The sequence below is a fragment of the Homalodisca vitripennis genome, chromosome 3 (assembly GCF_021130785.1).
Source record: "Homalodisca vitripennis isolate AUS2020 chromosome 3, UT_GWSS_2.1, whole genome shotgun sequence".
NCBI lineage: Eukaryota > Metazoa > Arthropoda > Insecta > Hemiptera > Cicadellidae > Homalodisca > Homalodisca vitripennis.
Genome location: NC_060209.1, coordinates 152,640,942 through 152,666,344, shown reverse-complemented (window position 1 = coordinate 152,666,344; position 25,403 = coordinate 152,640,942). Strand labels below are relative to the sequence as shown.

Sequence of the window (25,403 nt, the reverse complement as noted above, 5' to 3'; positions counted from 1 at the left end):
ATCTCTGATAACACAACTTGGCTTGCCAAACTCGGATTCACAATTGACTTCATAAAAAGAAGGTTGCTGCTGAAACTCCCAGCATTATTTGTGCACACAAGGAAACCAATAGGGAGTAATCAGTAAATGAGTAAATCTAAATTGTGTTTAAATTTGCATAGCCAATTTAACAAAACCGAGGCTCCGCCCTTACATATAAAACATAATGATACCATATAATATGACTGTGGCCAGCCAAGTAGGCTATGAGGTTACATATTCATGCCCCAAAATACAATTAAAGAATTTACTTACATTAAAACATAAAACCAATATTTAATACTTTTATTTTTTTTTTGAGGCCTTTCGATATCAACAACACTCTTGTGATGTGTCTAAAGAAGATATCCTTCATGAAAAAAAGTATTAAATATTGGTTTTATGTTTTAATGTAAGAAAGTTATCAGTAACCAATATAAGCTCCATCTACAACACAATTGAAGAATGATGTGTTTTCATTTATTTGGAAAAATGAATCCATACTGATTGGCAATTGTTTTATTGATTAATACCAATAAAACAATTGCCAATCAGCTTAATTTAGCCTTGACATAACTCAAAATCATAGGACTTTGTTATGGATGTTTTTTTGATGTTTCAAATTCAATTTAAATGATTTTAAATTAGTATTTAGTGCACGCTTAACATTGATTTTTAATCTTTGACACATGAAGAAGAGGATGGATTTCAATCTTTGAAACTTAGTGTTATATATCTCTGTAACATATAACGATGGTATATGTCTGCATTCCTGTTTGTTATTCTCTCAAATTATCCATCAATAATAAAATATGTTAAACAAAGATATATTGCTCATTATGTTTTGCTCTTTCAGTAAAACAGCCCCATTTTGACCTTGTAAGTAACGACCTGTCATTGTTGGTACCTCAAAATTTGGCCACTACACTAGAAAAAGAAGAGGAGCTCAGACTGGGCAAGGAGATTCTGAAGTTCTACACCAACACTGACTCTGTGTCCTGGGATGTTGCACCTCAGTATGTGGATGTGAGTTGATGTTGAGTTATGGTAACGTTGTCTACGTACAAACATCAGTTATAATGCTCAGTGTATGAAAAACTGCTGTTATACATCCAAATATGATTCAAGTAGGTATATTAAAACCGTTCCCTTATCTACCGTTATCCTAAGTATTATGATTAGGGATTTTGAGGATGCTGAGAATATAAAAAACAAAAATTTACAATTTACTTTAGCTACGTATACTTTGATAGACTCTTCTAAAGTAGTATGTGCAGTATGAGGTTTGAAACTGGCATGAAACTTAATACAACAATAATAAACTTAACAAATATAAGAGTTCAGTTACAAATATTAAATAATTGTATTCCATTTCAATTCTTTGTCTTAACAAATAAATTCAATTTAATTTTAATACTCAATTTCAGCTTATAGGTGATATCCATTTCACAATTCCGCTGCAAGAGACCAGACAGTATTTCCTGAAACAACAGACACCTGTCTACTCTTACCTGTTCACATACACAAGCCCTCGAGCTCTCTCTTACTCAACACTACCAGTAGCATTTCCTGACAGGGCTGAACAGTTTGTTGGTAGTGGTAAGTGTAAAAGTGACTACTGCTTAACATTTGTTTCTATGATCAATTTAGGATATAAGGGGAAATGCCTTATGTCAACAGTTTTGAAAATACAAAGGAAACAATAACTAGATATAAATTTTAAAAATTAGGAGGCCCGATAAAAACGTATAAGTCCAGTTTACTTGTATGTGTAAATTTTTATTTTAGTTTCTATGATTATGTTGATATTCTGTACCAACAATGATAACACCTATCCCCAGGCAGATTCACGTTTGTATTGTTTATGCCTTCCAGTTGAACCTACACTGGGTAAAGCAAATCTGATGGGTCACTAATATCTGGACAGTCCTATGGATGTTCAAGAATGGCTCATAGCTAACCGCAAAAGTTGAGATTAGACTGGAAGGGTGGACCAATAGATATAGTATATTGTGGAGGATGACTGTTGGAGTTTAGACGATTAATTTTCACAATAATGATGGTGCCATTATACTGTAATACATTCAAATACTTAGTAACGTGAGTGGACCAAAAATTACTTTCTAAATTAGATACTTTGTTAAGACGTGGGGACATGGCACATTTGCAGTGCATAAAGCTACCACCCCTGATGAATTGTTAAGATGGGAAGTGTGAAAAATGTCGTAATCGTCTATGAGAATTTGGATTGTCAGAAGGTAAAAACATACAGTTCAAGTTTTATTCGAAGTCTTTAACACGTTCACGACGACGTCTAATTTCCGGACTTCTATATATGCTGTTAGAATTTCCCAATAACAATGGCAGAAAACTGGTATTTTTTACGTTAATCGTATAAGTATACAGATATTAGTACGTAGGCTTCACATTTTTACACAAACAAATTTCTATATTATTTTTTCAGTGTTTCTTTTGTACCCTAAACATTAATTAACATAAAAAAATTTAACAATCGTGCTCCCGACCGGTTATACGATAGTCTGGTGTACATCTTTAAGCGTAGGCTCATATTTAACAAACCACCAGGTAATCAATAAAAAACGCATTAAGAAAATGCATAGGAACGTGTACCCAACTGAGCGCATAACGCGCTTTACGAAAGCCCGGTGTGTACCCTGTTACCTAGTAATAGTGTACCTACACGACGGCAGTCGTGAAAGATCCCGTGTACCCGCTAGGGTAGACGTCGTCGTGATCGTGTTAAAACCTATTGAACCATTTGCTTTTAATTTTCCCTGGTATAATTTTGCTCAATAATTTTAGCTTCATTGAATTTACAGTGTAACTCTCTTCAGCATATCCAGTACAACTTTATAAATGCTAAATTCTCAAAATGGTCAAAAAGCGCATATTTTTAAGTAATCAATATATTCTTAGAAAAAAATCGAGATTAGAGAAGTTCTAACACAAACATTTTCTATAGTTTGTAAATTTACCTTTGCACGTATGACTATACAGTGGGGTACTAATATTTTTAGAAAACCTTGAACATTATATACCAATATTTAGCATATAACAAAACCACTTTAAAAAAAGAAAATTTTCGAGATTTTTTCTGGTTTTTCTAGTATATCTCAGATTTTAAATTAAACCAAAAGTCAAGAATTGCTAATATTGTACGGAATTATGAATATTCTAATGTTATAGGCGCTGGTCATGGTGATGAGCTGTTTTACCTTTTCCATACTAACATAACGCAAAGTCCCGTTGTTCCACCAAGCGATGATGATCAAATATTTATGAGTAAATTTTTGAAGGCATGGGCCACTTTTGCAAAAACAAGGTAAGTATTCCAGTTGCTTTTTTCATTTATTGTTGGAAGGGGATTTGAATTTTGCAAAATGTTGGCTAGTAAAAGACCGTAATTTATCAACTACTTTATTTTGTAAAATATCCTTGTATACATTTTGAATTTAATGATTTTATATTTCAGCAACCCAAATTGTGATAGACTTGGAGTGAGCTGGAAACCCGACAATATTGACGACTCCTCTTACTTAGCCCTGGGAAAGATTATCAAACCATTAAATGGAATTTCGTTTCCGGATAGAACAGAGTTCTGGAAGAGAATTTATGAAAAATGTTCATATACATACTAGGAACATTAAGATCAATGTGAATGCAAGATAGTGTTTTTGAAAACCCTATTTTTAAATTCAACTGTGTAACGTTTGAAAAAAAAAAATAAATTGTGGAAGTTTGTATTTGATTCAAAAATATTTGTAAACATTCATTAAATGTACAGCAGATGATTAGATAGATTTAATAGCACATGTCTCTTGTTTCTAACTATTTCCAACATTTCTTTCATTTCCTCAATACCAGATGCATTATCTACATATTGTGATGTGAAAATATAAATAACTCTTTATCTTTATATCTATTCATCATCACGATTTCGCCGCAACTCTCAACACATATTTACGAATCTCGGTATGGACGTTTTACAAGTGAATGGCGATATGCAGTGAAGGTCGTTGAGGCCAATCGTACAAAAGGCGCAGAGTTCTAGAATCAAAACCTTTTCCTTGACAACTATTGTAGACATCTCGTGGTTGACGGAGTTTAACCAAAATTGGAGAGGACTTTCTATGTGATAAATGTTCACCAAACGTGGAGATTTGTCCACAAGTCGGTGGAGATTTAAATTAATTAAAAGACTATTTAATAAACAAATACGCTAGACGCCTTGCAGTTGAATGGATTTTAGCCAAAATTACTATGAATGTACTCTAGACCAAGGATGGCTCATAACCGGCTTTAGAATGAAAGAGGCAGAGCTCCCTAGCTAAAACCTCGTGTTGATGGCACCAAACGAACCAAAAGGGGCGGAGCCGCAGTGCAAGCCCAGTTTTCTACAAACCTGCTGTAACCCCCTGCTGTGGGATATATTTACACAGTTTTCTTCACAATATAAATTTCTACAAGTTTTATTGCGTTTGACACGGGGTTTCTCAAAAAATACTTAACTTACAGTTCTGTGACCTATTTTATTCGACTTATCAGGTCAAAAACCATAAGAAATTATTTAATTCGACCTTTAATCTACCTTACCGTAATTTCAGGAAAACACCTCGTTTTATATGGTAAGCTTTTTAGATCCAAGCGAAATATTTCGTTAGCCGTAACTCGCTAACGAAGCATTTCCGGACCGATGTTTTTATATGCACTTTTTTCATTATTTTTACATGTAGAATTAAATTCCACAGTTTCTGTATATCTTCGTGAATCACGCTGTAGAGTGACGAAAACAAAGTAAATCTAAATTTATTTCTGCTCTAAAACTATTTGTAGATCCCATAAAAATGGCACCCAATTGAAAATCTGAGTTTTAATGTTTTGAAAATCGTAAACATAAGTTATTTCCGTTGTTATATTTCTGAAAATTATACAACATGGTAAGGAGTATATACGGGTACATTAGATAGGCTACCGTGGGGTTTATATTAGGAATGTTAATGTTTATTATAAAGAATTTAGTTGATTTTTCCAACATTATAGGGCGGATAAAAAACTTGCTACTACTATACCTATATTATGACCCACCGCATGAAGAACATCAAGGCAGAGTTAATTGCTGTTTATAAAATGGTTAACCCACTAAAAAATCCAGTTGATTGCTTAGCCCAATTAAGTTTTGGGCTTAAACTAAAACAGAATCTATTTTGTGTAGAGAGGAGAATATTTATATTTTAATATGACGTTTTGGCGTTAAAGTAATTATTATTGACATAAGCTCAAATTAAAACTTTAACACTTATGGTTAGGATAAGAGAATCAATATTTATAAAATAAATTAATAAAATCCCAAATGTTAAGTGAACATACTTTTTAAAAGAAGGAGATAAAGTTTTGCCAACATGCGGCAAATGCGAAAGCAATCGAAGTATGGAATAGCGTGTGTGGGGAAAGATAAAATTTCAGTTGTTTCTGACTTTTTCTCATCCGAATTTTATTTATCATAGCATTTCTTTAATTGTTTTAACGTGCAGTGGATAGAAGTGTTTTTTAAAGTAGCCAGTAATTACGGGTGAAGAAACGTAACTGTCTAAGCAAGGCAAAAACGTGACCCCACATCAAAGAACTTTCCAAATAAGGTGTGCATGTATTTCTACAATTGCAAGCATTGATGTAATTAAAACAAATTGAAGGTTTAAGATATGTAACATTATATTGAGTTTAGCTCCATTTTCCACCACTGTTGCGACCTTATTCTCTACGACGCCTGGTAGAAGTAAAATAATAATTATATAGACAATAATGGATTGGAAAACACATTTCCAAATTGGAAAGTTGCTCTGCTAGTATATTTAACAATACTTGCCACAAACTGTTCCAAAGAAAGGATTTTGTTTCCTCAAAACATAAACGAATTACCATGGATAAGGAATAGCTTCACGGCCTAATACTTTACATAGACACTATCAGTGTGAATAACAACTTTGTCCAATACTAGAAAAATAAAAATCAGTACTTTGATTAAATCATAAATACTACGATAAAAACTCAATTTGGTAAATTGGTCGATGAGGGGATAGATGAATTAGGCACATAGTTGATTTGTTTATTTTTATCGTTAACAAAACTATCAGTGACGTCTCGATTTTGTGTGGTAGGAATCGATTAATAAAACCCTCTGATAAAGTTTTAAATATGCTACTTTAATGGATGTATATGAAAATAGTGTTGAAAGCATCAAGAGAAGGACGTGATCAGTAAAACTAGAATAGCTCTGCTCGCAGCTAGTTCTTGCTTGCTCTCCAGACCACATCATTGTTTTATTCTTTACATTATCACAACGCCCATAGAGTTTCCATTTTTAGAAGATTTGATAATCACCACAACGCTTTTGTTATAATTGAAGGTGAATTATTCTTGTGAATTATACATTTTTAAATCACTATTATTTGGTAGGCCTACTAAACTCTCACTATACAGGGTGTCCAGCAACCATTCGAACAAACTTTGCCACATTGTTCAGCAGGCCAAAAATAACAAATAATGCAATATAACAGGTGCCCTATTTCACTTCGTTTAGCGTCTGTCTGTCTGTATGTGTTTTTTGGGGAAAAAATATTACTCAAAAACCACTTAAGATACAGAATTCAAACTTAACAGTTATGTTAACCTAGTGTTGGTCCTTTTCAGTGAAAAAAATAAAACAAATATCTCATTGCATTTCAAAATGGCGGCCGTTCAAAATTTTCAAATTGTATTAGCTTTGAAACGGCTACTTTGACAATAAATTCACCAAGATAACTTTTTTAGCATACTTTATTACCAATTCAACAATTTTTGTTTCAAAAAGATTGAATAACAAATAACTGAGTTACAGCACCAAACGTAAAAACAGGTTAAATCCATGCATTGCAAGTACATACAACAGTGTAGTGGATTTTTACGAATAAACTTTTTAAGGTTCTTTATTAAAATACTAAAATATTACTATCATTTTTGTTCCATTTACAGTAATCAATGTGTTACACACACACAAATAAAAAAGAAACAAACTATTCACAATGCTCTTAAAAAACAATAGCATAATATTACATGAAAACAGCTGACCAACAATCAGCAACCAAATCAGGTGTTTTAAATGAAGAAAAATTAATAAACAAACTATCAAGACATTGTTGAGCAAGTCTATGTTTTGAACGTGATTGTCACTGTTTGAATGTTCTGTTCTTCTTTGTAATTCCTGTTAGTTTTTCCTGTTAATTTAAATTTCTTTTATTACTTTGTTTCTTGTACGATATGAACCGTTTTACTTTTGAAGAGTATGCTGATATTCACTTTGTGTACGAACTTGCTGGAGGCAATGCCAGATTAGCTAGCAGATTGTACAGAGAGCGCTTTCCAGATAGGCTGCACCCAGTTCATAGCGTCTTCAGTGCCGTTCATATTCGTCTTAGGAAAACTGGACATTTGAAAAATAATGTTGTAGAACGGGTAAAATCCGTACGGACTGTTGATTTTGAAGAAGAGGTTTTATTATTCGTAGAAGAAAACCCCTCCACCAGCGTTCGCGCTATTGCTCATAATTTGGATGTATGCAAAAGTTCTGTGTGGAAAGTGTTATAAATGAAGAACGTTTGTGCCCTTACAGACATCAGAAAGTACAAGCCTTAGAACCTGCAGATTTTCCTCTCAGGGTAGACTGCTCTCGTTGGTTCCTTCACAAATTAGTTGATGAACCCGATTTTTTAAGGTATGTTCTCTTTACTGACGAAGCGTCATTTACTCGAGATGGCATATTTAATAGCCGAAATAGCCATTTATGGGCTGAAGAGAACCCTCATGAAATTGTGCAACGTAAGTTTCAGCACAAATTTTCTGTCAATATCTGGGCTGGAATAGTAGACGGGGATATTTGATTGGGTCACACATTATAACAAACAGACTGAACGGACCTACTTATGAAGTTTTTTTTAGGGAAATCTTACCTGAGCTGTTGGAACATGTTCCTATTGAAACTAGACAAAGAATGTGGTTCCAACACGATGGAGCACCGGCCCACTTTTCCCTGATTGCTAGACAACATTTGAATGAAGTGTATGGAGATCGTTGGATTGGACGTGGAGGTCCCGTCCCTTGGCCTCCACGGTTACCTGACCTCACACCCATTGATTTTTACTTGTGGGGACACATGAAGCAATTAGTGTATACCACTCCCATACAGAATGAAATGGACCTAGTAGCTAGAGTTGTTAAGGCTGCTGCAGTTATTCAAGACAGTAATCCTTTTGAAGGGGTGAGAGAATCGTGCTTACGACGCTTCAGAATCTGCAACGAGTTACAAGGACGCCACTTTGAGCAACGATTATGAAAGTTTTACAGTAATGTAATCATTGATTTCTTAATAAAAAATATCATGTTCAATAAAATTTTTCAAACACATTGAATTAATTACGCTGTTTCACACAATTGCCATGTAAGAAAACCCTATACCCAACCATAACGTAGCCCTATTAACATTTTTTTTAAGATTTAAAAACCAGGATTCACAATTGGTTAAGAACTTTTTTTTAAATTTACCTTAAAACAAATTTAAAAAATAAATATTAAACTTCAGGTTATAATATTGTTCACTATTTTAATAAAGAACCTTAAAAAGTTTATTCGTAAAAATCCACTACATTGTTTGTATGTACTTGCAATGCATGGATTTAACCTGTTTTTACGTTTGGTGCTGTAACTCAGTTATTTGTTATTCAATCTTTTTGAAACAAAAATTGTTGAATTGGTAATAAAATACGCTAAGAAAGTTATCCTGGTGAATTTGTTGTCAAAGTAGCCGTTTCAAAGCTAATACAATTTGAAAATTTTGAACGGCCGCCATTTTGAAATGCAATGAGATATTTGTTTTATTTTTTCACTGAAAAGGACCAACACTAGGTTAAAATAACTGTTAAGTTTGAATTCTGTATCTTAAGTGGTTTTTGAGTAGTAATTTTTTTTCCCAAAAAACACATACAGACAGACAGACGCTAAACGAAGCGAAATAGGGCACCTGTTATATTGCATTATTTGTTAGTTTTGGCCTGCTGAACAATGTGGCAAAGTTTGTTCGAATGGTTGCTGGACACCCTGTATAAATAATGTAGTAGTATGACCAATTGTAAACGCTCCAACGAAAAAACACAGCATTAACAAATTTAATACTGTTTAGCTAAATTTTTATTTATGTTTAGCTTACAGATTAAAAATGCGATGCTAAATCTGTATCACAGTGAAGGTGCTGTTCGATAAATAATATATGTAGACTAAATAGTTCAAAATATATGCAGTACTTGATTATTTGACAATACAAAAAATCAGAATTATTATTAACCAGAGTCGGTTTAACAGAGGCTTCAGACATGTAATTAGTTTAAAGGGACTCAAGACATGCGCGGCGGACCTTGCACAGTGATGGCCACCCTTGAGGTAGCCTTGGAGTAATTTTTCGATACAAATATATGCTTTAGAAGTAAATACATCACAACGTTTAGGTATATATAAAAATATCAATTACATAGTTTACACGATAATGAGTGAAAAAATAATCCCAGATAAAATAACGTAAATTATTCAATAGAAAATATATTATTTAATACTAAGCCACAAGTGACGACGGTTGGGTTATTCAACGATCGATGTAGACATATCTCAGCCACGGCCTTCACTCACGAAACTAATAGTAGAATGTAGCGGCAAACCGGCTTTATCCAGTCAGCCAGCACCCACTCCCACTCCGAGACAGTGTTGTCAGCTGTTAACCTACACAGTTAAGTACGTAATAGGTTATATTAACTAAAACAGGTCAAAGTTCCAACTAAATACGCGTTCTATTATAGTACAAACTTTCACAGGTTTCTTGTACTTTGAATTTGAGAGAGTTACGTTACTATTGAGGAATATTTTAGAACCTTTATCCGTCTACAATTAATTACAGATTTATTTTTACCAATTAATTGTTGCACTGGTTCAAAGTGCTTGAAATGTTTACATCTCTTCAATATAAAAATTATACTTTGTCCTCTCGTTTAAGTGTATCTTACCACTGACATTAAACAGCTGTAAAGCTCGTGTTGCTCGTGTCTCCCCCACCATAGACCTATACATGAAGGTCAGAGCCAGAGTGTACTACAGATGCTCTGTCACTTTCTCTGCGCTCAGAGGTGCATGATTGGGTTTCTTGCTTGATTCAATAATGTGTAAATTATTTTCTTTCTATTTTTCTATACATTTTCTAGTTTTTTATTTGCATTTCTAGTTTTATTTGCTTTTTTTATTATTTTTTATCTATACTTAGTAATTTTGTCTTAAGTCATATGATATTGAAATGTAAGACAATAACTAGTTTTAGGACCGTGCTTCATATTAATGTTTTATATGACATATGAAGTTCTTCAATAATTATATGCAATTCTATTTTATGAAATACATTAAATAATTATTAAAAATCAAAAGTCTATATTTTCAGAACCTTTCCTAGTTTTCATATTGCAAGTTGATTTCTCGGAAAACAATTGTTTTTCAATTGGCAAAAAAGGAAGAAATGTTCACATTTGTGGCATGTTTTGGCATAAACCAATCAGTCTAGTAGATCGTCAGTGGTATGTAGTTGTATTTGCAACGAAAAGAAAACCATATGTCAAGGAATGACAGATCTACCCATCAATAAATGTTGCAAACTAGCCAAGAGTATGAAATATTAATTGGGCTATATGGAGATTTTGATTTATCACTGTGTTGGTAGCATTGACACCTATTGATAAAAATATCAGCGTGGTAAAAGAAATAGTTGTATTGTTTATCAACAAAGTCATCTATTTAAATTAAGTCAATTTTTTCCAAAAATTTAAACTTGTATCACTCCTAAATTATTTATTGGTAAATACCTATCATAAATGCTTGCATATTCCTTTCTCAGTGCATCTGCAAAAGTAAAGTTATTATATGCATAATAAAAAGTTACGAAAAAAAGCTCTTAATACAAATTATCTAAGAAACCTAATGACTTTCTAACATGTGTTATCCTTTTACACTACAATCCTTCAATGTTAATGTAAAATGCATTCAATAGGAAAATATTTACCTGCCCGCAATAGGAGAAAACTCAACCATTAATTATTTATTTTATGTTTCATTCCAGCCATGTTTGATAATTTTAGAGGTTACAATGCTCTCGTTTCATCATACCTGAAATTCTAAACTTGAAAGTGAATTGAAGCCGTTGCAAAATTATGGCCAGGATGGACTGTGGACAGACTGCTGGATTTAGGGTGAGCGGAAATGAGTTGTATGACAATACTTGATTTTAACGTGGCAATACCAAACATTCCCAACCTGGAATTTCAAGGCAAGTACAGTCCATCCAAGCTGTGGAAGCATTGATATTTGGATTTTCCCTGAGTTTAAAAATGTCCTGAAGTGCACTGTTCCACCACTTCTTCCTCAGTTACTTCGTAAATAGTTGTTCTCTGACACCTCGAGAAAGGATAACTTTTCCAACTTTGCCACACAAGACAAGAGGCAAACCACTTAATTAAATTAACTAAAAGTAACATGCCATATTCCTGCATGACTATGTCCTTCATATAAATAATAAAACATTTATAACATTGACTTGGAGGACTGACAAGACAGATAATAGAATTTGAAAGTTAGTGTCTAGTGTCATTTATTTATACCAAGATTAAAGAGGTCAATACAAAAATTCTATACAGAAAAATAAACAACATATTACTACCAATTTCTGAGATCTCACATGAGAACATATTGGTGAAAACATAATTAGTCAAAGATAATCACATAACAGACACCATTTATTAACCTTGTAAAAGATTAAATAATTCAAATTTGAACGTTTCCAAAATTATTTATGGGAATAGGTGGATACATGTCTTTCTGTAAAATGTAACAAGGTAGGCCACATGTCCCACAAGCTTCGCTGAGGTTGCATGTAAAATTTCTAATCTATAGCTCATCTCATTCTTGAGATGTCCTTTGGATAGATAGATGGACATAAGGAAATTTTTACAGCCCCTTCGGCAGGCAAAAGGGAAACTGTGTCAGCCTACTGAGTCATAACCTTCAATGATGCTCAGCCAAATTATATTATTGGACATTGCACCATTATGGAGCAAATGCTTGTGTGTAGAAATGAACTTCCACATAAAATTTAAATTCAACAGATGAAATCTTTTTTGATATATCTTGCCACGTAATGTATTCCCATGTTCATTAGATTAGGTTTCATAGCAGAGTTTAAATAATAGAAGTTCGGGTGAGCTAAAGAGGGTACTACAATGCAAGGGTGTGCTGAAATGAAACATTGTCACTGACTCTTAACTTTCAACATGTCACTTGTTAACAAAGTCACATGTTGAAAACTCAACAAATGGTTGGATTCAGTTTGCTTACAAATTTATTTATTCTTCTACTTTCTTGATGCCATTATGGTTACCCATAAGACCAATGTAAAAATATCCGCTAACAGCCAAATCCAATGGAGTGACACACACCATCATGGAATTCAGTGTTCCTTATATAGAAATGAAGCTTCATCCACAATTTCAAGTCTATAGGTGAGTTCATTTTTGAGATATCGTATGGACAGATAGACAGAAATGAAATATTTTCAGTCCCACAAGTGATAGGCTTTGCTAAAGCTCATCCAACAAGTTAATTGTCTCACTTTGGTATTTATTTTCTACTTTTGTAATATGTTTTTATCCTTTATACTGTATATTTCAATCAGTTGATGAATTTCCAAAGTTTCTTAACCTCATGTTTAATTGGTGAAAAAGGTTAAATCCTGAAACCACATTTTATTCAAATCGTAAAAATTAGGACCCAATTCAATTTTAGTCCCATGTTGTCCTTCCTGTGCAAGGACATCATTATATATAAGGATCATACTTGTGGAGTTTATTCAGCAGAGATTGATACTAAATCATATCCTGGTAGATAGAACTGATAAAATTTGAAGGATCAATCAGGTTTTGTGCCTTTAGCCATTTCAACAGCTCTCCCAAAATAAGAAAGAAAAGGATTAACTTTTATTAGAATAAAGTCAGGCAACTCACAAAAAATAACACAGGAGTCCATAGCAGCGTTTACTATATGTTGTATGATTTAAATTATTATTCTACGTTTTTTTACAGATTATTGTAGTTATAATGGATGCAGAGTTCTTTGAATTGTTCACCAAACAAGGAAAACTTAAAGGTCTGGTCAAGAAATCAGCCGGAGTGTCTCAGAAAAGATACTACTCTTTCCAAGGAATTCCATACGCAAGACCTCCTGTTGGTGAATTAAGATTCAAAGTGAGTACTCTAGTTACTAATAAAAATTAATTTTAGAGTGGTACAAGCATAAAGTAATTCAATATCCTAAGGAGCTGTATGCCTTCTTAATATTTAGAAACAAACAACAGATTTATAAGGAGCAAAACTTTTAAAGTTTTAAATTGTACATAAATAATTAAAAATATATTGTTACTTACCTGTAATATAAGTAATAAAATCACTTTCAAAGTAAGTCATGGATATTTTTTTGTATTGTTGTGGTATCATATAGTAGGTAATTAATTTATAGGATTTTTTACTCTTATCAACATTAACCAATTAATTAATAAAAATTAAATACTTATTGTTTTGTTTATTGAATTTCTCTATTGTCACTTATAATCTGAGTAATAATTACTCAGTTTTATTTTATAGTTACTGAAATCAGTAATTAAAACTATTTATTTCACACGCAAACATGCACACGCGCGCGCGTGCACACACACACACACACACACACTGTATTGTATTAGCTGATTTTTGTATTGATCTTGTATGTTTTTTGTCTGTTCTCAATATTTAATTTCTCAATATATTTAATATGAATAAATATTAAATATTCTCTAACTAAAAAGGTGTTTATTTATTTTTCTTAATAGGGCATTGCTAATATGAACAACATATTTACTACCTCTGGGCTAACACTCTTTAAAGAAGCCTCTTTCCCAACCAGTCGTTTAATAAATTACATAAAACGTTTTCAAAGGAAAACAGTCCAAACCCATTTGTTAATTTGTTTTAACCTACTCAGGAATCGAACTCATGATTTCTCAATTGAGAGAGGTGTAACATTACTCCTACACTACGATTAAACTCTTGGTTTCTTTCATACAATACGTTTCAAATGGCTAAGATGTCATCATGGGCAAGAGTTTTTAAATGAAAATGTTAATTTACATTGTTATAAGAAAAACGTAAATACTCATACTTCCTTCTGTTTATTTTATTGTATTTGATTTGGAGCATTGAGTTTTATATGAAGTGTGTGGAACATATAAACTTGTTTTATTTTTTAAAATATGCTTTCCAGCAGTCTATAGAAAACTTAAAAAACATATGGTTATTTTAAAAAGTTTGTGTTCTTAGAAATCATTAGTGAAATGTCAACAACATAAAAGAATCTATGTAGTTGGTAGTTTTTAATTTAGTAAAGTTTTTAAGACATAATAATTTTGAAAATGTACTTTCTTATAATGATTAATGTGAAAAGTAAAGTACTGATTGCCAGTATATGATTCTATACTATAGTAAAGTATTTATGAATAGATAAGATGTTAGATAGCAACGACATTGTATTTCAAATGAATAGATTTTAGTTAGTTAAGTTCGTTTTTAAGTTTATTACTTTGGTCCGAATTGTGGGTGTTACAAATAATAACTCTATATAGCATTTTTTTTTAACATTTTGAACTCTACTGTTGTGTTTTCTACATAATTTTGTACGTTTTTGAGTTGTATTTTTAAAAGTAAATTAATACCTATCCTTAAAAACTTTAATTACATTATTTTCCACAGAGTTTTAAAATTATAAATTCAGTAGGTATTTGTACAAAATCATTTCCATTTTAAGTAAACAATCCTACCAAAGTTCAAATTTTCTGTTCCAGCTCCCTGTTCCTTATGGTGAGTGGGAGGATGTCCGAGATGCTACCAAAGAAGGCAATGATGCTATACAGAATCACATGTTTTTTGGAACACCAATTGGAGATGAAGATTGTCTTTATCTGAATGTTTACACAACCCAGGTAAGCTTTCTAGATAATCAACATGTACTATACTTAAGGGATAATATAGTTAGACACACCACATAACATACTGACTGCAGCAGACAAATCTTACTTCTGTTCCGTCAGATCATGCCTAATGCTGCAATGGAGGTGTTAACCGAGGACTGAATATAATTCATGGAGACATATCCCAAGCTTTACACTAAACCCTGTCTTACTGCTTCTAGATTTTTATTCTACGTTAACACCACTTGGAACATCATCTAAAACCAAATGAAAAAGAATATTTTTCCTTATCATAAATGAGGTATGCTGTGAGAGTTCAAAATTATAATTGTAGTGTTCTATCCTGCTTTTTACAATGGGTTACATGTAACTTCCAATAGGACCCATCATCTGGGGTTGTTAGAAAGCAAAAAATGTCCTGGTATCAGTGAACAGGACAGATTGCACATGAATCCCAGTAAGGATGTTACTCATAACCTGTACTACAAGTGAAATGTTTGTAGCGTCACTGAGGGAAGTGAAGGAAAATAAAACATGATAAAAAAGTTAGAGTGAGCAAATTGACTTCAAACAACTTCCCACATCCGTTGTTAAACGTTTTAATAACTATAATATTTTTTTCCAAAGTGTTGTTATTGAAACCCTGGACCTATTGATATGGATGTACAGAAGACTAAAGCGGAATTCAGTCAAATGTTTATGACTGTGTATAATATTGTGTTCCTTTTATCATATATGATATTAAAATTGTGTATTACTTTCTTTACACCTGTAATTAATTTATTCTTACCTTGGCTGCACAGACAGGAAATGAAGGAGCCAGGAAGGCTGTGATGGTCTGGATCCATGGTGGAGGCTTTGCAAGAGGATCTGGCTCTACTGAGCTTTATGGGTCTGACTTCTTCATCGAGGAAGATGTTGTAGTAGTAACGATCAACTATCGTTGTGGTGTTCTAGGTACTGTACAACATCTATTGCCCCTACATTGATGTTTTTATTTTTTTCATAAATAAACCAACCTCTTAAAATAAGCAATTTATTTTAATAAGTATTTTTATGATTTAATGGCTACAATAATGCAATTTTGGACATTTTAAAATGCTAAATACTAATTCAACCTAGTTACAGAGGAACGATATAGTGGAATATTACAATTTTTCTCTGTTTTTAAGTGAAATTGAATAAATCGGCATATTAAATCAAAGAGCATTGCTATTTAAAGCCAAACATGTATTTAAACCAAACTGGTTTAAAAATTATTAATTTTATGGAAGCCCACAGAAGAAAAAACCATATCAAATATACTTATATATATATATATATATATATATATATATATATATATATATATATATATATAGGATTGTACTCAGACCGATTTATCGGGCATTTTTACCAGTGCCCTTGCATGGGGGCGGTTGTCAGTACATGACGGGGACCAGCAGAGTCTTCATCTTTCATCTTTTCCGAGGTCTGTTAAAGCTGAGTATGGCCTTGCCTATGAGTACTTTTAAAACATCTGAATATCAAATTATTTTAAACTGTATTACAAGAAATACTTGCTGTTTGGAGTGAACTAGTGGGGTTATCTTGTGGTGGAATTATGTCTTTGAAATATAAGATTAGTAACAACTATTCCAGAAGCATTGAGGCTGGTGTTCTCTATTAGTTTTTCAAATGGACATACACATCGTAAGGGATGTCATGGGCATATCATGGGCCACAGGGAGTGGCTCAGGGTGCTTTCCCCGAAATGTTGAAAGACAAGCATTAAACTTTCACCTAGTAGTTTGTTTTAAGCAAGAACATATTCGTAAGGTTTTAAATCACAACAGTTTCCAGTAAACCATCCCCTCCGGGTGATTTAGTAAATATAAAATATAAGCCTTTGAGTAGATATAAAACATATAAGTCAATCCCCTCTGAAATAATTGTCTATATACGCTACTGAGTCATGTTGGGGCCATACAGTATAAAATCATTTACAGTAGAAAAGTTTAGGTTAATTTTTGTCCTTTTTCATGTATCCAGGACCAGGATATACTTAATTTTTCTAATTCTCTATATACAACTTTTTCAAAGCCTATATTGTTTCTATTTATTCAACTCAATTTTCATTTAGTCAAAATTAATTTTATAAATTTATTGGTAACAAGTACCTTTCTATATTTATATTGAGATCACTATTGATGGTGGATTATTTAAAGGGATAACTAGATTGAAAACATTTGGCATCATTAACAGTAACAGAAAAACAATAATTCAAGAACTGCTATTGATTGGGTATATTCTAACAACTTGTATTTTAGAGTTTGACACCTAAAGAAGAGGGCAGATACTAAATTTGAAATGTGTTTGGTTTTGATTACTAATCATGGTTTTGGCACTTCAAGAAGGAACTATGTTACATATGTCAAGGATGATAGATATGTTTATACTTAATTTACAAGCTTTATTTTTTTGAATTAGTAATTGAATTTCAGGATTTTTGTCACTTGAGAATGACAAGCTGCCTGGAAACTTGGGGCTCAAGGATCAGGTTTTGGCACTAAAATGGGTACAAGACAACATTGACAGTTTTGGAGGAGACCCAAACAATGTGACAATATTTGGGCAAAGTGCAGGAGGAGCCTCTGTTCACTACCATCTGCTGTCTCCACTGTCTAAAGGTGAGTAACTTGCCAGCATCATTATCGGGAACAAGATAATATTGACAATATTTGGTCAAAGTGCAGGATGGGCTTCTGTACACTACCATCTGCTGTCTCCACTGTCTAAAGGTGAGTAACTTGCCAGCATCATATCGGGAACAAGATAATATTGACAATATTTGGGCAAAGTGCAGGAGGAGCCTCTGTTCACTACCATCTGCTGTCTCCACTGTCTAAAGGTGAGTAACTTGCCAGCATCATATCGGGAACAAGATAATATTGACAATATTTGGTCAAAGTGCAGGATGGGCTTCTGTACACTACCATCTGCTGTCTCCACTGTCTAAAGGTGAGTAACTTGCCAGCATCATATCGGGAACAAGATAATATTGACAATATTTGGGCAAAGTGCAGGAGGAGCCTCTGTTCACTACCATCTGCTGTCTCCACTGTCTAAAGGTGAGTAACTTGCCAGCATCATATCGGGAACAAGATAATATTGACAATATTTGGTCAAAGTGCAGGATGGGCTTCTGTACACTACCATCTGCTGTCTCCACTGTCTAAAGGTGAGTAACTTGCCAGAATCATATCGGGAACAAGATGATACTGACAGTATTTGTTGATACCTAAAAAGTTAGATCATATCTGAGAAAAATACATGAATTTTAGGAATGAAAAGTAGAGGAACACTACCACCTCCTGTCATCACTTTCCAGAAGTAAAGTCAGTTTTTGCAAGGAATTGAGTATTTATTCAACGATGCAAAAAAATTTAAGGAAAGAGCACTAGTAAGGATTTTTTTAAATTTCCTCATTACCTGTTAATTTTATAAATTATCAGTTATTTGTCATGAGTAATGAGTTTTGGTACTGTATTATATATTATTATGTAAATGTTATATACTAGGATTTTATAATAATATTTTCTTGAGTACACAATAAAGATTTTATTGCTGTGAAATTGTAATTTTATTAATAGAAACAAGACTATAATTTTTGTTATATCGTCGTGTTTATGTTTTTGTGAAATTTAAGCATATTACTTCTAGAATTTTATTTGAAAATTATATTTTAGGGTTATTTCACAAAGCTATTCTGCAAAGTGGAACCTCACTTTCCCAATGGGCTTTCCAGGACAAACCCAAAGAGAAAGCCCTGATGTTTGCCAAAGAGCTGGGCTGCACTTCCCAGGATCCTGACACTGTCCTGGAGTTCCTTATGTCTGTCCCTGCCTCTGAGCTTGTGACTGCACAAAACAAGGAGACCTTAAGAACCGAAAAGGTCAGAACATTGTATATTGTGTTTTATCATTCACAATTATTCTCTGTTTTTAAGTGGACTGAATGATACATACTGTACATGGTGCTTGTCATCCAGTAAACAATTCTTTAAATTAAGGCAAATCGCTAATAAATTATTAGAAATACTATAAAAACTAAAATGGTACTAACTTTATTTCTTTTCATTAGTAAAAAAACAGTCCTATGTGAATTGTGGTTAAATCTATTAGCTTTTAAAAATATCCCACCAATTCTCTTTCTATAAACTTGTCAAGTTCAGCCAATGCTCTTCTTGTTAATTTTTGTCACACAGAAAAATCATATGAGATAAGAATAAAGTATAATGATAATCAGACTTATGGTTTAAATATATATTTTTAGAGTTTAAAATTATTATTATTTAACATATGGAAGTAATCATCCATCCCAACAAAAATAAACTCATCTTCTAAATTCATGAGGAAAATAATAATTTGTACAATTGTTACAACATTGTTTAACTGTAGAATTTCAAATGAAATGAGCTGTAGACTTGGAATTCGCATGCAACTTAAGTGGTGCTTATACAGCAAATATTGTGTGGCATACTCCTACCTTTTTAATTAAATTATTAGATAACTTTGTTAGTACTAATTGATTGTAATACTTATTTTAATTTCTTTTAATGAAAACACATTTTCAATAGATGATGAAAATCAATATTTTATTAAAATGCATAATGTTTAACTACTCAAGCTTTTAGTTTATTTATTATACACTAACTGAAATGCTTACAGTTAAATATTTCTATTTGAGACAATCCTCTTTACAATAAAAACAGGGGAACCAAGTACTGGTTATAGTCAAACTTACAACACCAGACACAGGAGCAACTTCCTCCTACAACATCATCTCAGAGATGTTTATTTGAGAAGAAACTTTCCTATCAAGGAGCAATGCTCTTCAACATCCTACCCGAATAACTGACACACACACACACACACGCACGCACGCACACACGCACACACGCACGCGCACACACACACACACACACACACACACTTTTACATAAAGATTTATGACCTTTTCTCTACAAGAATATGTACAATAAAGATATATTTTATTTTTGTCTAATGCACATTTGCTCACTAGGTCGAAGATCTTCTTACAGTTATTCATGTTTTTTAACTATTTGTGTTTTTACAGGAGAGAATTCATAAATTGTCTATAATATTCACACCTTGTGTTGAAGAAGCAGGGGATACTTCTTTTTTGACTGACTCACCAAAGAAATTGATGGAAAATGGAAATTTTGCTAAGGTACCAATTATTATGGGTATAACCAACAAAGAAGGATTGTTCTGTGTGTCTCGTGAGTACACTATATATTGTCTAACGTGAAATTCCTGAGTATAAAACTAAATATATTTCTTTAAAAAAAATTATTAATTTTAATTTCATACTAGTAACCTATACAGGACATATTTACAAATTCTAACTTTGTTTAAGCAAATGGTTGAAAACAAAAGTATTTTATTCTATTGCTGAATATTTTAACTGTGATATTAGCAGGTTAATATTTTAATTTGTAATCTTGTATAGGTACATATAGCCTATGTATGTTCGTATGTGTATTATCTAAAAGTGTTTAAATCTATGTTGCTGTTCATCTATTGAGTATATAGGCTTTTAAATTTTATGAAAAGTATTTCTTGTTAATAATTAAAACTACTGTATAAAAAATACTTACACTATCAAATTTAATTTTTATTTCATTTATTACATCCTGAGTTATACATATAATAATAACAGCATCTTATCTTAAAATTGTATGCAAAATGTATACATTTGTATACAAAATTTAAATAATCACCACTTTTAACTAATTTTGTGATGCAGCCCACCATTCTTGTATCTTTAATTTTATTCCAGATAATTTAATACCAACTTGTGACACCATGTCTATGTTTGTACCATGTGACCTCCCCATCACATCAGACAGTGAGGAGGAGCTCAAACTTGGAAGGGAGATTCTACAATTCTATGCAAATACAGACCATTTCTCCTGGGAAATTGTAAATCAGTATATTGATGTAAGTGTCATCAAGAAATCAAGAATCTTTATTGTTGTCCCACTTAAAAGTATTAACAATGTCAGAGCTGGTATGAGTTAGGCCACATCAATTGTCACATTTCTTATAACTAATTAAAATTCCTTAAAACCAGTTTAAAATTCAACATTTACAACTAATTAAAATTCCTTAAAACTATTTTAAAATTCAACATTCAATGTTATTAAAATCACTTAAATAAACTTCCTCAACTGAATAAAAGGCTTTCACTTTTAGCCACTTAATTAACATATGGAAAATCTAACTGAGACTGGAACAATCCACTTCTATCTATAGTTTTTCCATTACATTCTTCAATGTACCCTCTTTATCAATTCCTACTTTGTTTCATATGCAGAATAGTACAGGAAGCCATTTTTCGTAATCATGTTTACAATTTCAGTCACATTTTCATTCACTTCTATAAAAAACTCAAATCTTATTCCTTTCTGGGCTATCTTTACATGGAGAAAAAAGCCAGGGAGGTAATTAAGGACATAGTAGTACATTAAAGAGGAGGTTTTCAGCAAATAACGTCCTAACAAATGAGTCAGTCACTGTCCTGATTAAAGTTAGACAAGATTTTTTTAATCATGCAGTTTCTATTTTTGTGCTCAGATTGTCGAAGTATTAATGCAATAATGTAGAATTATCATTTGTATATCAGAAACCAAATCAACATGCTTAATGGTTTTTTTTATTTTAAAATTAATGTGTTTAACTTTAATTTGGACATTGAGTTTTCTCTATGGTGAATTAGATTTAGATTTTTCTTTAGTTATTTTGTTTTATGAATCATACATTTTTTCAACCAGTCCAGTTAAATCCATTGCTCTTTAAATAAACAACATTACTTTTTAGTATTTTAATGTTTTAAGAACTGATATTTGTGTGAAATATTTCTGTTAAAATGTCAAATTATTCTGAAAATTCGTTAAAATACTCTTTGTTTATTTTGAAACATTATGAATAATTTGATATGATAATCTGGTGGCAGTACTTCCAAATAGTTCAACCACCAACAGTTAATTCTAATTTCAATTCTGTTCTGCTGAAGATTTTTGCCATATCATAGGTGTTCACAGCTTCGTTTACATAATGTCAATGTACTTGACAAACAGTTATAACCATAAACATGTAGCAACATAAAAAATGGTTTCTTTTTTGTAATAAGAATTTTTCTAACCCAATGTATAACACAGAGAAAAATGTTTGTAATGTACGGTTGTTATGTATCTCTCTCGATTTCGAGACTGACACCTCATTCAGAGGTGGGACGACTGATTTTGAGTAGAAAAAGAAAGGAAATAATAGGGTCGTGCTAATCCCCTTATTATGTTATTTTTACACTATAATAAGTATAGTCCGATTAACCATACCTGTAATGTACCATAAGTTATAGTATACAACACTGTCTTGTTATGGTACAAGGTTAAAGTTCAAATCATAGACAATTTATAAGAGTACCATACATTATGGCATAATGTCTTATAATGCAAAGGCCTTAAATACAGCCATTAATCAGATAAATTTGAATATAATGTTCATGTTATTGTTTTGTGTCATTATTTATAACAAAGTGCTATAAAATAATTACTTTTTATTTAATGCTGTATCTCTTATATAATATTGTTTTAATTTCAGTTCATAACTGATGTAGGATTTGCGATGGGCCTGGACAACACTAGACAATATTTCCTGCAACATGGGTCCTCCATATACAACTACCTGTTTACTTACACCAGTCCTCGAGCCTTTTCCTCCTTTCTGATACCTAAGGCATTTCCTGACAAAGCTGAACAGTTTGTTGGTACTGGTGAGTTTGCATCCATACTCTCAACTTATATATATATATATATGTGTGTGTGTGTGTGTGTGTGTGTGTTTTTTTGTGTTTGTGTATGTTACGTATATACTTTTCTTTCATCGAGACAACAAAGGCAAACCCATTCTAAAATGAAAATATCTAAGACTAGAAGTTGTTGCTTTTTGACCGGAGTAGGTTTCCGAGAGCTATATATATAAATTTATTTTCTTCATCAAGGCAATAAGACAAAGTGAGTTATAGCAACTCAGCTATAGCAGTGAATTTAAACTGCTGAAAGTACAAACCTTTTGACCGAAGTAGGCTTCTCAATTCTTTGTATATGATATTTTCTTCATCAGGACTATAAAACAAACTGAACTATAGCAAAAATGTCTTAGACCAGAAGTATATGACAACGGCTACAAGTAAATCGAGTAGGTTTCCTTACTTATGTATTTGTATTTTATTGATCGAGACAACAAGGCAAACCCAGCTATGGCTTCAGAAATACTGTATAATTAATTCGAATCATAAGTGCTCCTATGTGTGCAAAAAATGATAAAGAGTCAAGTTAAATTTGGATCTTCTAAACCATGAACACTGCAATAATATGTACATGATGTTTTTTTTTTCGTTTGGAAAATTTCATATGACTCCATCATATTACATGATGAGTGCTTTTACTAAGAACTTTGATTTTGAAAATGATGTGCTAAGTCGTGGGTACCGGCTAGTAAAATATATAAGTAGTTTAGCTTGGTAGAGATTATATTTATTTTGATACAATCCTATCTTTAACATTGTTATAACAATTCATTCGCATTGCATGTATAAACGGATCATTTCTGTTGATTGATTTTGAGACTAAATTGCTTGTAGCCTATGTGAAAGATAAATATGTATTATTTTTAAATCAATAATATTGTGGGGGAAGAGTTTACACTGTTTCAGCCTTATTTCACATTTTCTGTGTAGTTGTAGGCTACAGTGTGTAATGTACTGTTTGATAAATTATTTTGTAACTTATCCGTAGCCCCTAAGTTGATACTCAAAACATTTTATAAACCAATATACTTAACCAAAATGTGAATAAATTAACGTTATTTTGTATGTCTATATCATCAATAAATAAAAGTAACCTGTCATTGCATTACCATGTTATTATAATTTATTTTATATTTTATTCAAACTATGTAGATACATTATATACGTAGATACTATGTTATAGGCGCAAGTCATGGAGATGATTTGGCTTTCCTGTTCAAGACAAACATTCTTCAAGTTCCCTACACTCCTCCGACTATTGAAGATCAAACATTTATGAACAAACTATTGAAAACTTGGACAACTTTTGCTAAAACTGGGTAATTATTTATCGTAAGAACATAATATAAAATGGGCATATTTTTAGATTTGTAATAGTAAATCTTTTTTATGTATTACAACACAAAACTAATTTAGAGATATGTAAGGCTGGACTAAACATTAAACAACCGATAGTGGATTTACTATCTATCGTGAAGGGGCACCAGTAGTCAGTAGCAGATCAAATATAGGGAATATTGCACCTGATAAGACAATGAGAATACCTCTTTAAGTAGATTACACTATATTTTGTAGTCTAGGTGTCTCTGATGTCGAAGCAATGTAAAGAGTTCATTTTTAGCTTCTTCATCACCGATTTTTTTTGTCTCTTCAAACGGATATTGACTCTAGATTCCAGGAGTCAACTCTGTGACAGTGTCAGATTTCAGGTGCTGCACTAAGAGGAAGATGAACTGGAGCTGAACATTCTCATTGATTCAACCCTTTCCACCATAGCTACTTTATGTGTAGAAATACAGTGAAATGTGTCCCATACAATTTAAATGTTTAGAATAAAAATAAATGTAAAAGAAACTCTTGGCTCAGGATATAAACAATTCTTTTATTATATATAAATATATAAGGGATATAAGGATTTTTAAATCCTCTTACATGATTTGTACAAGTTATATTTCAACTTTGTTTAACACTTTAAGTGTGGTAGATGCATACCAGAGCAAAATATGGTTGAGAGTAGCCAAGATCACTCAGTATAGAGCAGCAGTAAATGTGTTAAACTTTTCATGAACTGGGAGCTGATGGAGGGATATGGTGGAGTATTCTTGGGGATGGATAATGAAAAGTACAAACTTACTTACTTGATAATCTCCCACTGGTAGTGCAATTGTGCCATGGTCGTCATGTCATGTAGTGTCTATTCTTCAGTAAAATATTCCTCTACTGAGTAATAGGGTCTTTAGATTAAGTATTCCTTCAAGGCTGTCTTGAATTTTGAAATATCTTCAATTACTTTAATTTCAGCTGGGATTCTATTATATATTTTCCCTAACATGAATCTTGGGCCACTTCTTGCTAGGCTGGATGTTACTTGGCTGACATAAAC

The 25,403-nt window shown here is 32.3% G+C and overlaps 1 protein-coding gene across 1 annotated transcript in view; it reads left to right on the top strand.

Annotated features, from left to right (window-relative positions):
- The window catches only part of LOC124358408, a 68,501-nt gene that overhangs the window by 39,924 nt on the left and 3,174 nt on the right, over positions 1-25,403 (top strand). Inside the window, exons 8-21 of the mRNA XM_046810708.1 lie at positions 875-1,044; positions 1,446-1,617; positions 3,226-3,361; positions 3,512-3,674; positions 9,689-9,844; positions 13,230-13,391; positions 15,020-15,157; positions 15,949-16,102; positions 17,629-17,814; positions 18,874-19,079; positions 20,264-20,429; positions 20,990-21,150; positions 22,813-22,984; positions 24,204-24,339. Of these exons, the coding sequence (XP_046666664.1) occupies positions 875-1,044; positions 1,446-1,617; positions 3,226-3,361; positions 3,512-3,674; positions 9,689-9,844; positions 13,230-13,391; positions 15,020-15,157; positions 15,949-16,102; positions 17,629-17,814; positions 18,874-19,079; positions 20,264-20,429; positions 20,990-21,150; positions 22,813-22,984; positions 24,204-24,339 (2,278 nt within the window). The remainder of the gene's footprint in view (positions 1-874; positions 1,045-1,445; positions 1,618-3,225; positions 3,362-3,511; positions 3,675-9,688; positions 9,845-13,229; positions 13,392-15,019; positions 15,158-15,948; positions 16,103-17,628; positions 17,815-18,873; positions 19,080-20,263; positions 20,430-20,989; positions 21,151-22,812; positions 22,985-24,203; positions 24,340-25,403) is intronic.